The sequence below is a fragment of the Peromyscus leucopus genome, unplaced genomic scaffold, assembly GCF_004664715.2.
Source record: "Peromyscus leucopus breed LL Stock unplaced genomic scaffold, UCI_PerLeu_2.1 scaffold_1680, whole genome shotgun sequence".
NCBI lineage: Eukaryota > Metazoa > Chordata > Mammalia > Rodentia > Cricetidae > Peromyscus > Peromyscus leucopus.
Window position 1 is genome coordinate 9,481 of NW_023504865.1, and position 13,742 is coordinate 23,222.

The 13,742-nt window shown below is 39.1% G+C and overlaps 1 protein-coding gene across 2 annotated transcripts; it reads right to left on the reverse strand.

Annotated features, from left to right (window-relative positions):
* Nucleotides 1–8,510: 8,510 nt before the first annotated feature.
* LOC114689336 (cytochrome P450 3A25-like) lies at nucleotides 8,511–13,018 on the reverse strand. Of its 2 annotated transcripts, XR_005090610.1 has the most exons (4): nucleotides 12,771–13,018; nucleotides 11,025–11,187; nucleotides 8,745–9,057; nucleotides 8,511–8,714 (listed from the first exon to the last, which is right to left on the reverse strand). XR_005090610.1 is itself a non-coding variant. In XM_028863675.2 (3 exons), the coding sequence occupies exons 1-3, from the start codon at nucleotides 12,971–12,973 to the stop codon at nucleotides 8,983–8,985; spliced, it is 441 nt and encodes a 146-aa protein (XP_028719508.1). In that variant the 5' UTR covers nucleotides 12,974–13,018; the 3' UTR covers nucleotides 8,511–8,982. The 2 variants fall into 2 exon arrangements, 1 of the variants encoding a protein (XP_028719508.1); XM_028863675.2 differs by having other exon boundaries at nucleotides 8,511–9,057.
* Between the last annotated feature and the right edge of the window lie 724 nt (nucleotides 13,019–13,742).

Sequence of the window (13,742 nt, forward strand, 5' to 3'; positions counted from 1 at the left end):
TGTTCCACTGCACATCAGAAGCCATTGGTCCACTGCTAGTTTAGAGTTTAGCTGCCTTTGAAGAAAGGGGCACTGTAACTTTTCCGGATTGCAAAGGCCACTTCAGGGATGGTGCCATATTGTCCTGGCCTCAGAAGATGCCTATTGTTAAAGCCACAACCACACTTGTCTTGGCAAGAATCAGTAGTCCTTTTTTCATGTTCTGTCCATTTTTTCCTGTTTGTCAGTAGTCAATTAGAGGACACTTTGTTGTCCAGTGGCTAACTTTTGCTGTAATGAAAGTTAACTCCATATGCAGTTTCTTGAATGCCCATGTCTTCTCTGAAGTATTGGTGCTGCCAGGAGCTGACATGTCTCAAAGTCATAAAAAAAGAAAAAATTTCTAAGTTATTAAAACATTTTAAATGCCATATTCTATAGATCGCTGAAAGGTTTGAAGATGACCTGTCTATCTAAAATATATCTGCTTGACATTGAAATCATACCTAATATGACTACCAGTTTAACTGTAATTTCTAACTACTAACTTTCATTTCTTTATATTCTAATAGTTGGTAATAATAACATTCAAGAATTAGCAAATTGCATTACATAGTTAAATGAACTGTGTAAGTACAATATCTTGAACAAGATTAGAAATATACATATAGCATTTTCTAACAATATCAATCTCAATATATATAATTTGTATACAATATACAAAAATCCAATCCAATGTAAAGTATTTAAAATTAGTAATTGACTTTTAAAAGTGATTCAATAATCTATCTTTTTATCTATATTGTATCTATATCTTCTCTTTACTTTCAGAGTAGATTCAATAATCTTCCCTCTAGTCTATCATTTCTATATATCTTTTTTTAAAATGAGAACCTTAAATCTAATCTCCTTTGCTTAGCACATTTTCTAACCCTTAACAACAACTTGTAACCAACCCTCCTAAACAATGAAAATTATCCCAGACCCAAAAACCATTGAAAGATCAAAAAACTACCTGCCCATACCACCACTTTGGGAATGTGGACGTCGTGTTCTTAAAATTGCTTTCTGCTGGATATGGGCAAAGGCATCTTTATTCTGAAAAGAAAAAAAATTTGGGTTAATTGTCAAATTCTAGGAAAGGTAGCTATATCATTTGTTGTCCAGTCTCTGCATAATGCCAAAGTTCAGGGCTTATCTCAGGTACTTATTCAAGTAGTCTGTGAAATTGGATCATCTCAGCTAGTCATCTCAAAATTGCTCTGAGCAGTTTGTAGTCTAAAGCTGATCTCTAGATGATGTTTGTCAGCTTAGTGGTATTATTATTGTCCACATGGAATCATTGTTGGTGTGGGGCCCCATCTTCTTCCTGGAGACTTCAGTTGATATCTGCTGGTGATTTCCTACAGAAAACTGATAGAGACTTGAACACAAAGACATGTATAAGCAGCTAATTGAAGCCTTTTTTCTAGAATTAGTACTCTATATGACCATTAATATCCTAACAAAGTTTAATATATATATTATATGGATCTTGTAAATTTTGATATAAAATTCATACTTTAAGAAAAGTTTAAAGAATCAGAATAGAATCAGAGAATTGAGATTAGTAGTAATAGAACAGTCCCTTATTTTTTTTTGTTTTGTTTTCTTCTGTCCCATATCAGAAGATGGTTCTTTCTTCTGACATGATACAGGGAGTTTGTATTTTCCTTTTAACAAGATGCTTGGGTTTAAAGAAGGAGAGAACCATTCTCCAACTCCAAAGCCAGCTTTAATTTTTAATTGAACTGGGACTACAAGAAGACCATTTGTGTTAAATGTTTTTAGAGAAGAGCAGAAACAAACATTTAGGAAGACTTATGAAATTTTATAGATGATATACCAATAGGACATTTTATTCTTTCTATTGGGACATTTTTTTCTAGATGATTTGTCCTTTTTCTTCAAATGTCTCATTTGTCCAGTGTTCTTCAGATTCCTTAGCTTTCATTCCCCTAAAAGACTAAAACAAAAACCTTTCCCTAAGACTAACTTTGGGGATGCTCCCTTTTGACAAGTTATATCTGATTAAATGAAAATGCATGAGTTAATGGTTTAAGGTAGTTTAAATTGGATGGTCATGCTGGTTGATGAACTATCACCTCTTCTAACTAAGAGGTCTGTCTTGTTCAAATTGAACCTTTATCAATTTTGATGGTATCCATAGCTTATCTTCTCCTGTAGAAACAAAAGCAAAACCTTGCCCCCAATGTAACACATATCCTGGTTTCCATTCTGAGGTCAGCATGTCCTTAAAGTATATAGGCTGATTTAATTCAGTAGCTTTTTCTATTATCCAATGTCTCTCTGCAGCTGTTGTTCCTTTCTCATTAGCATTGAGAAAATTCAAAGTTAATAGAGCATTATGCAGTCTATCTCTGGGGGGGTTTGCTACCCCTTTCTGTTTATTTAGCATATCCTTTAGAGTTCTGTTTGATCTTTCTATAACTACTTGGCCTGTAGGACTATGTGGTATACCTGTAATATGCTTTATATTGTAATAAGCAAAAAACTGTTTCATTTTAACAGAGACATATGCTGGAGCATTGTCAGTTTTGATTTGTGCAGGTATACCCATGATGGCCATAACTTCTAGCAAATACATGATTACAGAATCAGATTTTTCAGAACTCAAAGCAGTTGCCCATTGAAATCCTGAATAAGTATCAATGGTATGGTGTACATAATTCAATTTTTCAAATTCTGCAAAGTGAAACATGTCCATCTGCTAGATTTCATTCCTCTGAGCACCCTTTTGGTTACATCCTGCTAGTAATGAAGTCTCATTGTAAAAGGAATAAGTAGGACATTTCCTTACAATTTCCTTGGCTTGTTGCCCGGTTATGGAAAAATCCTTTTTTAAACTTTTACTATTGACATGATGTTTTAATGAAATTTTGAGGCCTCCAGCACATTTCCTATCAATAACTTATCAATCTCATCATTACCTTGTGTTAGAGGGCCTGGCAGACCCATATGGGATTGGATGTGAGTTATATATAAAGGATGATTCCTATTCCTGATTATATCTTGTAACTGAATAAATAGTGAAGTTAATTCTGATTCATGAGGGATAAATTCTGCCATCTCAATATTTAATACCACTCTTTCAGCATACTGAGAGTCAGTTGCTATATTGAAAGTTTCTAAAAAATCCATTAATACCAACAGAATAGCATACAGTTCCGATATTTGAACTGAATTATAAGGACTTTGAACCACTTACTTAAATTTTCTGATTTGCAACCTGCCTTTCCTTGTTTGTTTGCATCTGTATAGAATGTACAACCTCCAGATATGGGTGTTTCCCATACAATTCTAGGCAAAATCCAATCAGCTCTCTTTATAAGACCAAATCTATTGCTTTGGGGATATTAGCTGTTAAAGTCCCTCCAAAAATTACTGCAAGCTCTTTGGTAAGTTCACTTAGTGCCCATAATTTTTCAATGTCCTCCTTCGTTAAAGCTATGATGATTTCTGCTGGGTCTATTCCTGCTAATTGATGAAGTTTCAATTTTCCTTTCAAAATCAAGTCACAGATTTTTTTCCACATAAGTTTTTAATTTTTTACTCTGTTTATTTGGTAAAAAAAATATCCATTCCAATATAATATCTTCCCTCTGCATTAAAATTTCTGTAGGAGAATGCCTAGAGGGTAAAATAACCAAAATGCAATCCAGCTTTGAATCAATATGATCCATGTGCCCTTCATGTACTTTCTTTTCTACCAAGGCCAATTCTTTCTCAGTCCCTTGAAGAAATATTGTTTCTAGGAATGCCCTTTTTACAGTCCCTTTTCAAATGACCTTGCTTTCCACATCCAAAACATCTGACATTTCTCAAAACTCTTGAAATTGTGTCTCCTATCTCCATATCATCATGGCCATGAGACTCAACATTAGTCATGTCTCTAATCCAGTCCTCCAAGGGTGCAGATCTTGCCTTTACTGGCCTGATTACTCTCTTGCAAGCTGCATTCGCATTCTCAAAAGCCAAAGATTCGATTATTATCTGGCTAGCTTCTGAATTCAGGACCATTCTATTTACTGCTGAAGACATTCTTTGTAAGAAATTCATGAAGGATTCTTTTGGGCCTTTTACAACTTTTATGAATGACTCAGTTTTCTTTCCTGCTTTCTCAATTCTGCCCCATGCATTCATGGCTGCCATTCAACATAGAATTAGGGTTTGGTTATCATATAAACATTTTCTTTGTATTTCAGCATATTGGCGTTCTCCAAGAAGCTGATCCTGGGATTTCCACCCCTCTAGCCCTCCATTGACTTTCTATCATCTTAGCCTCATCACAGTAATACATGCCCACCACTGCAGCTGTGCTCTGGGTTCAAGGACAGCATTTACCAGCTCTTTCTAGTCTTGAGGGATAATCCTATTACCAGTTGACCAGGAGTTTTACATTTGCTTTACAAATGGGGAATGCATGCCATAAGATACTATTGCTTCCTTAAACCTTCTTAAATCTAACATTTCAACTGGAGTCCAATTAGTTTCTACATTCACTTGATCAGATAGCTGCTGTACAGTTACTGGATAAATTAAGTTTGATTGTTTGAAAACAGGCTTTTTTTCTGTAACCTTATAATTCAATCCTGAAATAATTTTACCCTTAAATTCTTCTGAGTCTGAATTTCTCTATAATTCATTTTAACAGGTTCTTCTAAAGCTTTTATCCTGGCACTTAAATTGACTATCTTTTTAAATTGTAAAATAAGGATAAGTAAACTAATAATATGCATAAATGATGTTACATATATCCCATCAACATTAATCCTCTCTTGTAATTGTTCCATTTTCAGATTGCCTAATGTTTTTCAAACAAAGATCTATTTCCTTCTATTGTACAGATATTACCCATTTTTTTAATGTGGAGAAATTTTTCTCTTTTAAGTAGTTTTACCCTTTAAAATATCTGATATCTTAATTGACTTACCAAGTCTGTGTAGAACAGTAGAAATCTGAGGGAATTTCAAAACAGCTACCAAGTGTGGTTGTGGAGAGAGAGAGAGAGAGAGAGAGAGAGAGAGAGAGAGAGAGAGAGAGAGAGAGAGAGAAGAAAGAAAGAAAGAAAAAGAAAGAAAGAAAGAAAGAAAGAAAGAAAGAAAGAAAGAAAGAAAGAAAGAGTAGCCACATATTATTTTGGCTAAAAGCCAAACTCCAGGGACATGCTCCCGCTTGAGCCAATTTGGGCCTGAGCTCTGGCATCCTTAAGCTCCGACCATGTGAATTGGTGGTTCAGCTGCAAGCAGCTCCAGCTGCAGCTGCATGTAGCTGCTGCAGCTGCAGTCAAGTGCAGCTCTGACCTTGTGCAGCCAGACCGGTAGCTCTGACCGGGCCTGGGGCCTGTAAACTCTGGCTGCTCTGGGGTTTGAAACCCCTGGCCTGTGAAGCCACCAATAGTTTTTAATGAATTTGTGCCACATTGGGCACAAATGTAGATGAAATTCTAAACGGTCTTATTAAATAAGAAACACAGAGCCAAATGAGGAGTTAATAGCCCAAGTGATCACAGCCTTTAGCTTACCATGCACTGCTATCCTTCCCCTCAGAGCGACCTTCTCCTGTGTGTCTGTCTTCTTATTGCCTTTTTATTCTACCTTCTCATTGGCTCTAAACCCAACCACATGATTTCCTCATTGCTGCCTATCTATATAGATCTCCAGATCTCTATGGTTGGTACTGGGATTAAAGATGTGTGTCACCGTACTTGGCTGTGTCCTTGAACACACAGAGACTCTGCCTGCCATGTGATCAGATTAAGGGCGTGTGCTACCACTGCCAGACTTCTGCTTAATGGCTATAAACTCTGATCTCCAGGCAACTTTATTTATTAACATACAAATAAAATCACATTTCAACACAAATAAAATATCACCATACAGTGCTCACTGGTCATCCAATCTGACCAAACTGATTCAGTAAGAGGTCCTGTCTCAAAAATAAAGCAGAGAGCAGTTGAGGACACTTCAGTTGACCTCTGGCCTCCACATAAATGAGCACCAGCACACACGAAAACACAAAAACTAGCCAGATAGTGGTAGTACACACCTTTCAGTCCTAGCACTTGGGAGGCAGAGGCTGGTGGATCTCTGAGTTCAAGGACTGCCTGGTGTACAGTGCTAGTTCCAGGTAGCCAGGGCTACACAGAGAAACCTTGTCTCTGAAAACAAACAAAAACCAAACCAAAATACCATCATTCTGTCACTCACACTCATCAGTTGGTGTGATAACAGGAACTAGAAAGAAGAAGACATTCAGTTTTTCTCCAGGAAGACATTTGGTGTCTAGTGTGAAAGGTAGGGAGACTCACATATTCTTGGAGAGACTAGAACCAGCCACCCCGCGTGGAGGAAAGAGTGCTGACACCACAGATTCAGGGATCCAGTTTAGATGCCTTGCACAAAGTCCCAGAGAGCTCACACGGACACTCAGTGTGTCCTTTCTAAGGGTAGAGATTAAATCCAGCATCTGTTTCTTATGTGGAAGGTTGGAAGTTTTACCTCCTCTAACCTGATCAGTTGGGAAAATCATGAGAATGAAGAAAGAAAAGGTAGTGGTAAAAAGAAAGAAAGAAAACTGGTATTTTGCCTGACTTAGTTTTTGCTGTCGTTTTTTGAAACAAGGTCTCCCTAGGTAACTTAGGCTGATGTTGTCCTCACAGTCCACCTGTATCAGCTTCCCATGCCCCATGACACCCAACTGCACTTAAGTCTTCTGTAAGATGGGATGGCCTTTACAGCACTAGAAGGGGTTTCAAGAAGGCACTTGAAACACAGAGGGGTGGGTACTGTCTGGGAGATTCCCTGGAGGTCAGTGTGGCTGAATGAGGTTGATCAACTGATACTGACTGCAGTGGAGAACACACAAGGGTTTTCTGAAATACTTCCATTCATTTCCCAAGCAACAAAGCTGGCATAGCCAAAGGCTGTAAAACTATGGATGATTTCCCTCTAGTAATGTTGTGTCTTCTGTGGGTCTAATACAGGAAGAAGCTCATGGTTGGATGCAGTTTGAATATGTGATCTGCAGCATGTCTGGAGGGATGGGGCTCTATACTAGACTGCAGCTATCCTCAAGACTTGTATTTTGAGATTTGTAGCTTCCTGGTTGCTCTAATATTGATTTACATCTTTTTTAGTGTTTTCTTTGAATTTTTCTAGTATCAAGTATTGTTTGTGACTACTATTTTTGTCACTCTCCTGTCAATATTGTTGTAGTTTGGATGAGAGTGGCCTCCATAGACTAATATATTTGAATGCTTGGTTCCCAGTTGCTGGACTGTTGGAAAGGATGAGGTGTGGTCTTGTTGGAGTAGATGTGGCCTTGGTGTGGAGAATGTGTGCCAACAGAGGTGGACTTTGAAGTTTCAAAAGCTCACACCAGGCCATCTCTGTCTCTTTGCCTGCTGCCTGTAGATCAGGATATAGCCCTCAGCTTCTTCTCTAGCACCATGCCTACATGCTGTGATGCTCCCCATTGAGATGATAATAAACTATGTCTTTGAAACTTAAGTAAGCCCTCAGTTAAATTCTTTCCTTTAAATTAGCTGCCTGGGAGGTGGTGGCTCATGCCTTGGATCCCAGCTCTTTGGAGACAGAGGTAGGTGAATCTCTGAGTTAAGGCCAGCTGGTCTACAAAGTGAATTCATGAGAAGTTCTTTTTTATAGAGCCAGCTTCCATGCATCCTTCTTAATCATCAATGCTTTCCTTACCTAACTTTGGTTTTCTGCACCCTACTCTTTGATTGTGTAGACACCCCCGTGTCTACCCCACACCCGGGCAGGCAAGACCCTCCTGTACTACTGGATCTCATTTGAAGTTGCCATAATTTTCTTTTCCAGTATAATATGTAGACACCTCCATGTGCCCCATGCAGTGATTTTAGACTAAATGACTCAGGAAGGGAATGGAAGGGTGTAAACTAAAGTGGAAGAACACATGAAGCTTCTGATGCCAGATAAGAATGGAACACTTTAGCCTTTGGTGCCCAATCCATTGACCAGTCAGCCATTTTTATTTTATGTTGACTGTCATGATGGATTCTGAAAGGAAAACAATATCTCTGCCCTTTATAAACATCAAGTAGAAATAAGGCAAACCGAGTGAGAAAAACTTCACCCCATTTAGTTATTTTATTAGATATATTTTTTAACTATTCTTATTTGATATGCACTGGTGTTTTGCCTCCATGTACGTCTGTGTGGAGTGTCAGGTCCCCGGGAACTATAGTTACAGTTGTGAGCTGCCATGTGGGTGCTGTGAGTTTAACCCAGGTGCCCTGGAAAAACAGTCAGTGCTCTTAACCCCTGAGCCATCTCTCCAGCCCGCCTCCCATTTTAGTTATATTTTAAAAGTTTGAAAATTAAATAAACTGTAAATAAAATTTTCAAAAAATGTACCAAACCAAAGTGAACATCATCAAACTCTGAAAAGTCAAACGGAGACCCAAACAGACTCAAACAATGAGTGACTATGATCAGAAATGCTGTGTCTCAGTTTTATTGATGCAAAGGAAGACATCACATATTTTTGGAAAGATGATTTCTATTTGTAATATTATAAAATATTAAAACAACATTTGAGACAGATTTCTCACCAGAATCACCACAGTACCTCCCATTTCATTAAAATATGATTGATAAGATTACAGAGAAATGCTTAGTACAATCAGAATGCAGAAAGCAAGCTGGAGCTCAATGGGGATGGCCCCTAGAATCAGAAAAATCTCAGTTCTATATTGACTTAATGATTTCCTGTAAATCACACAATACATGATACTCAGCACAGACACTGAGCATGCTCAATGAATTCCTGAACACCTAATCCTCAAGGGCAATTAAGCTGATTAATTCAAAGGCAAATTAGATTCTCTGATGTTGGGTGGCACAGCTTCCTTGAAGAACAGCAGAAATCTTGCTGGAAACTCAAGCTCCATTTGTGATTTCACCTTGACACAACTTTCAGGATGATGGGTTCTTCTGGTTGAAAAATGGTTCGCTTGCTTAACTTCAAGGGAATCTGTGGTAGTTGAAGAAGCACATTGAGATGGAATGAATGAGCCAGCAACCACAGCAAAGCAGAACAAATCCATTCAGGACAGTGGTATTTTATATACATAAAACACTTTAGGCTTCATATGTCTTGAATTCTTTATACATACATCTTCATTAGGACTGGGTAGTGCAAACACCCAGGTCTACTGTTCATGCAATAAAGTCATTTTGGAGTAATTATTGTATATAGAACCTGAGGGGGAGAATATGCCGACCCATGTTCTTTATTGATTTGAATTTAAGTGAAAAGGCTGAGTTTTGAAATTCTGGATCACATTTTAAGTATGTGGAAGACTGTTTTTGATAGGCAGTATAAAGGTAAATTCACATTTGTTGACACGTAGAAGGTAATCCTGAACACATGTCAGACAGTGCAGCTCTGTGGGCACAACTCAACTTCTCAGGCCAGTTGTGCCTGTCCAGTTTAATGGCAGGCAAGAACTTGTGATTTTTCCTAAGATCTCCTCTTAGCCCCGGAGGGTAGTGTGAATGGGGAACTTCTGAGTCATTCAGTGTTTCCACCAACCATTTTACCTCAGTCTCTTCCACCTTATGGGAGAAGAGAAGCTGCCAACATCTGGTCTCTGTAGATGGCGGGGAAACAGTTATCAAGGAAACTGAAGAATGTCAGCTTATGGAAAACTTTCAATATTAAAGTCTTTGTCTGTCCATCTTTCTGAAGCACTGTGTAGACAGGACAGCTACACAGTTACCCTGGGTGACAAATGAGGGGATAACGACCTCTCTAACGGCCACGAAGAAAGGACAGCTGATGAGAGGAGCTGTGTAGCTACATACAGGACTAGAAATCAGCCTTGTCATTCATTGCTTTATTTGGAAGTAAAGACAATTGACCTTTAAGTTTGGGGAGGGGGCAACATGTCAACTTCTCTAAGTGTATTGTTTGTGTTTTAACAACATGCATCTATTCTCTTCAGAGACACACCCACAGAAAGATAGGCATATATGCCCTTGTATGCTTACAGGAGCAAATTTAAAATATAAGAATAGGTTAAATGTATATTTAAGAACTCCAGAACAGTTGTAAAATACTCCTTAAAATATACCTAAGATATTCACAGACTTCCCAGCAAAGCAGTCTTGGTAGAGTAAGTAAACAAAAATAAGGTGAAATTCAAAGACATAATTTTCAGTGCAGAGAACAAAATTGGGTGCATTGCCTTTGTGATGAAAAGAGGCTTCAGACATCACTAGAGCAGAGGAGTAGGTGGGCCATGGCCAGACAGCTCGTTTGAATGGCTTAGTCACCTACTTCAACTTGAAGAATAACGACAGAATGAAGAGGCGAGACAGTAGAAGACAGACTTCAGAGAACATAAAAGAAGTCTTCATGTAGCACAGTGATGAAAATGTGAGATCAAATGGTCAGGATGATCCTGAAGGGTTGAAGTTCTTTATGTGCTATAGTAGTGTCTGAAATCAGTGTTCACTGCAGCCAATATGGATCTCTTAAAGCCATGCTCTGGGTAAATCATTTCCAGGTATCTGAGGTGATTAGGCATAGTGAATTTTTAAAGTTACAAAGTTCAAAGCAGAGCTAGTGCCGGGAAGCCCTCCATTCACAAACCACAGCAAGGTGATCATTACGAGCTCTGAGCGTGTGCAACAGTTTCCCCATCTCCAGTCAGTCACACAATTTAAACCTGGACTTGATCTCAAAGACACTATACTTAATCATGTCGTGCTGATCTGCATGAACTCTAAATAATTTCTCTGTTTGTGCTTTATCCAGACACAGACTTGCAGCTCAGAATGGAAGGTCCTTAAGCTTACAGGTCAAATCCTATATTTCATACAAGGCAGCATAATATGATGAATGACCAATTTCCCCTTTCTGTAGGTGAAACTCTAAATTAAAAAACAAAAAACTCCCAATTAAATATGATTTATAGAGAGAGTTTCCTGCCTCACCTGTGTTTCCTCACAAGGCTGGAGGGTGAAGTTCTGCAGGACTCTGACGACAGCGAATTTCATACTGATGAGGGCAAACCTCATGCCAAGGCAGTTCCTGGGTCCGTACCCGAAGGGCAGGTATACATAAGGATTGATGCTGCCCTTGTTCTCCTTGCTGAACCTGGAGACAGAGTGGGGATGCAAACGAGGCTATGGAACATAAAGAGCCAAGAGCTCCATGTTTGGAGTTCTGACACCCCTCAACCAGCTTACATTTGTGGACTTGCAACTGAACTCTTGCTATGGATGTCTCACTTTAAGAATTTTAAGTCAGGAGCTGGAGAGATGGCTCAGCAGATAAGAGTACTGGCTTCTTCTCCAGAGGGCCTAGATTTGATGACCAGCACAGGTACCTGACACCCTTTGGTGACCTTTTGAGGCACCAGGTACATGTGATGCAGATACATACAAGGAAACACCCATACACATAAAAAAGAATAAAAATAAAGGCATTGTAAGCTAATGGTCTTTCTATGTCCCTTAAAATAGAGGAGCCTCTGGTGTTGAGCTGATCTGATCTGAATGCTTATAGAGAGGAAATACATCTTTAAATACCAAAATTCTGTCTGGGGTGGGTATATGCTCACATTCTGAAAGACATGTCAGAATTAGAGTGAAAAGTATGCTACTGCCTCAACCTTCAAGAAGGTGGTTTCTAACCAAACAGACAATGGAAAAGTTCTTAAAGCTAATGGTAAATTTGGAACCAGCACAGAATACATGAAAAAAGAACAAAATCCTACATATGTAACTTTAGATATCACTTGTATCAACTACTACCTAGTCACCAAATAAGACATACATGTATATGACAAGGTGTGGTATATAGGTTAGTGTAGCGGCTTTCTTTGGGCTGCCAGTTAGCTCCCAAATCATGTTTCAGAGACTTATTAGTTATGAACACTCAGCCTTATGCCTGTCCCACTAGCTCTTATAATTAATTTAACCTGTTTCTCTTCATCTACATTTTGCTTTGGAGCTTTTTACCTTGCTTTCATTCTGTGTGTCCTACTTTTCCATGAATTCTTTCGTGACCTACTGGCTGGTGGCTGCTTGGCTGGCTGCATCCGAGCATCTGCCTCTCCTCTCTTTCTCTCTTCTCTCTTTCTCCTCTCTCCCCCAGCTGAGATTCCTCTTCCTTATTATCTCTGCCAACCAGCCACACCTATCACTCTTTTGCCTAGCTATTGGCCGTTCAGCTTTTTATTAGACCAATCAGGTGCTTTAGGCAGGCAAAACAACACATCTTTACATTGTTAAACAAATGCAGCATGAACAAATGTAGCACTTCTTTAAACAAATTAAACAAATCCAACATAAACAAATGCAACACACGTTTATATAGTTAAAGTAATATTCCACAACAGGTTAGTGTTTAAGTAATTAGTGGTTCATAATATAAGTAAAATATACTAGCTTTTGCAAAAACTTTACATACATACAAATAAATCCTTGAGGATATATTTCACTATTAATTGAGCTAAGGTGAACATTTTGGGACTCTGAATGGCCATGAATACTTTTCTTCTGGTCTGTTTTTGCAGCATCAAGAATTATCACTTTGTAATTTTAAAAGGTTTAATTCCCAAAATTCATACAGATGAAAAGGGATACAAAATCACATACATGCAATTTCCAGTAGGCAGCATAATATGTTTAATTTGCCTGATTCCTAGTGGGGACCATTCTCCGAGGTCTCTGTACCTTTCAGGGCAGAATTCCTCAGGCTCTGGCCAGTACTCAGGATCCCGATGGAGAGGATAGGTTGGTACCATAACTACAGTCCCTTTGGGAATGAACACTCCATTGATTTGCACATCTTTCTTTGAGATCCTTTCTAGCCTGTTAGCAGCTGGGTACAATCTGAGAGTTTCATTCACTACCATGTCCAGGTACTCCATGTCCATCAGGGCATCATAGGTTACAGGTGCCTGGAAAGAAGAAATAGATGCTTCCAGATGAGGTTTGGCCTTGATCTTTGACTCAGTTTCTAGTGTTATTGCATGTCAGAAGCTGCAAGGGCTGACCTCGATTAGTAGATCTTAGCTTAATAAATCATTCTGCACCTATGATGATGACCTTTGTCCTGATGATGGCCCATTAGGATGTGAAGTATAAGTTTCAGCCCAGGAGCCATTTGGGACACTCCCCTGTCCAGATCCCCTCATCATCATCACTGTGGTGCTCTGATTTGTTTCCCATGTGAGCACATATGACCATTATGACAGATACACTCAGCAAAATGCAATGGTGTCACGGTCTCATCTGCATAGACCAGTCTACACCAAGGAAATAACACCATTGCAAGGAACAACACCCACTCTTGGTCCATATCAGGGTTTTTGGATTGTTCTGGTTTTGCATAAAAGTGTGTGTGTGTGTGTGTGTGTGTGTGTGTGTGTGTGTGTGTGTGTGTGCATGTTAATGGGATGTGGACAACTGCTGTGCACTGACCTGTATGTGGAAGCCAGAGTCCAACCTTCCTCTGGGAGTCCACTTTATATATGTTTTTGAAACAGGTTTTCAGTAGCCTGACACTCACCAAGCAGGATGGGTTGGCTGGCCAGTGAGCTCCCGGGGAAGAGAGGCTCACACTGTCTCTGTCTCCTCAGTCCTCCAATTACACCTTTTCCCCACATGGGTTCTGGGATTCAAACTCAGGTCCTCACAAACCAA

Coding starts and splice junctions, on each gene's coding strand:
- LOC114689336 (XM_028863675.2), bottom strand. CDS start 12,973: ATGGACATGGAGTACCTGGACATGGTAGTGAATGAAACTCTCAGATTG. Junction 11,188..12,770: donor GAGGAATTCTGCCCTGAAAG/GTACAGAGACCT, acceptor CTCTGTCTCCAG/GTTCAGCAAGGAGAACAAGG. Junction 9,058..11,024: donor AGCCTTGTGAGGAAACACAG/GTGAGGCAGGAA, acceptor CAACTACCACAG/ATTCCCTTGAAGTTAAGCAA.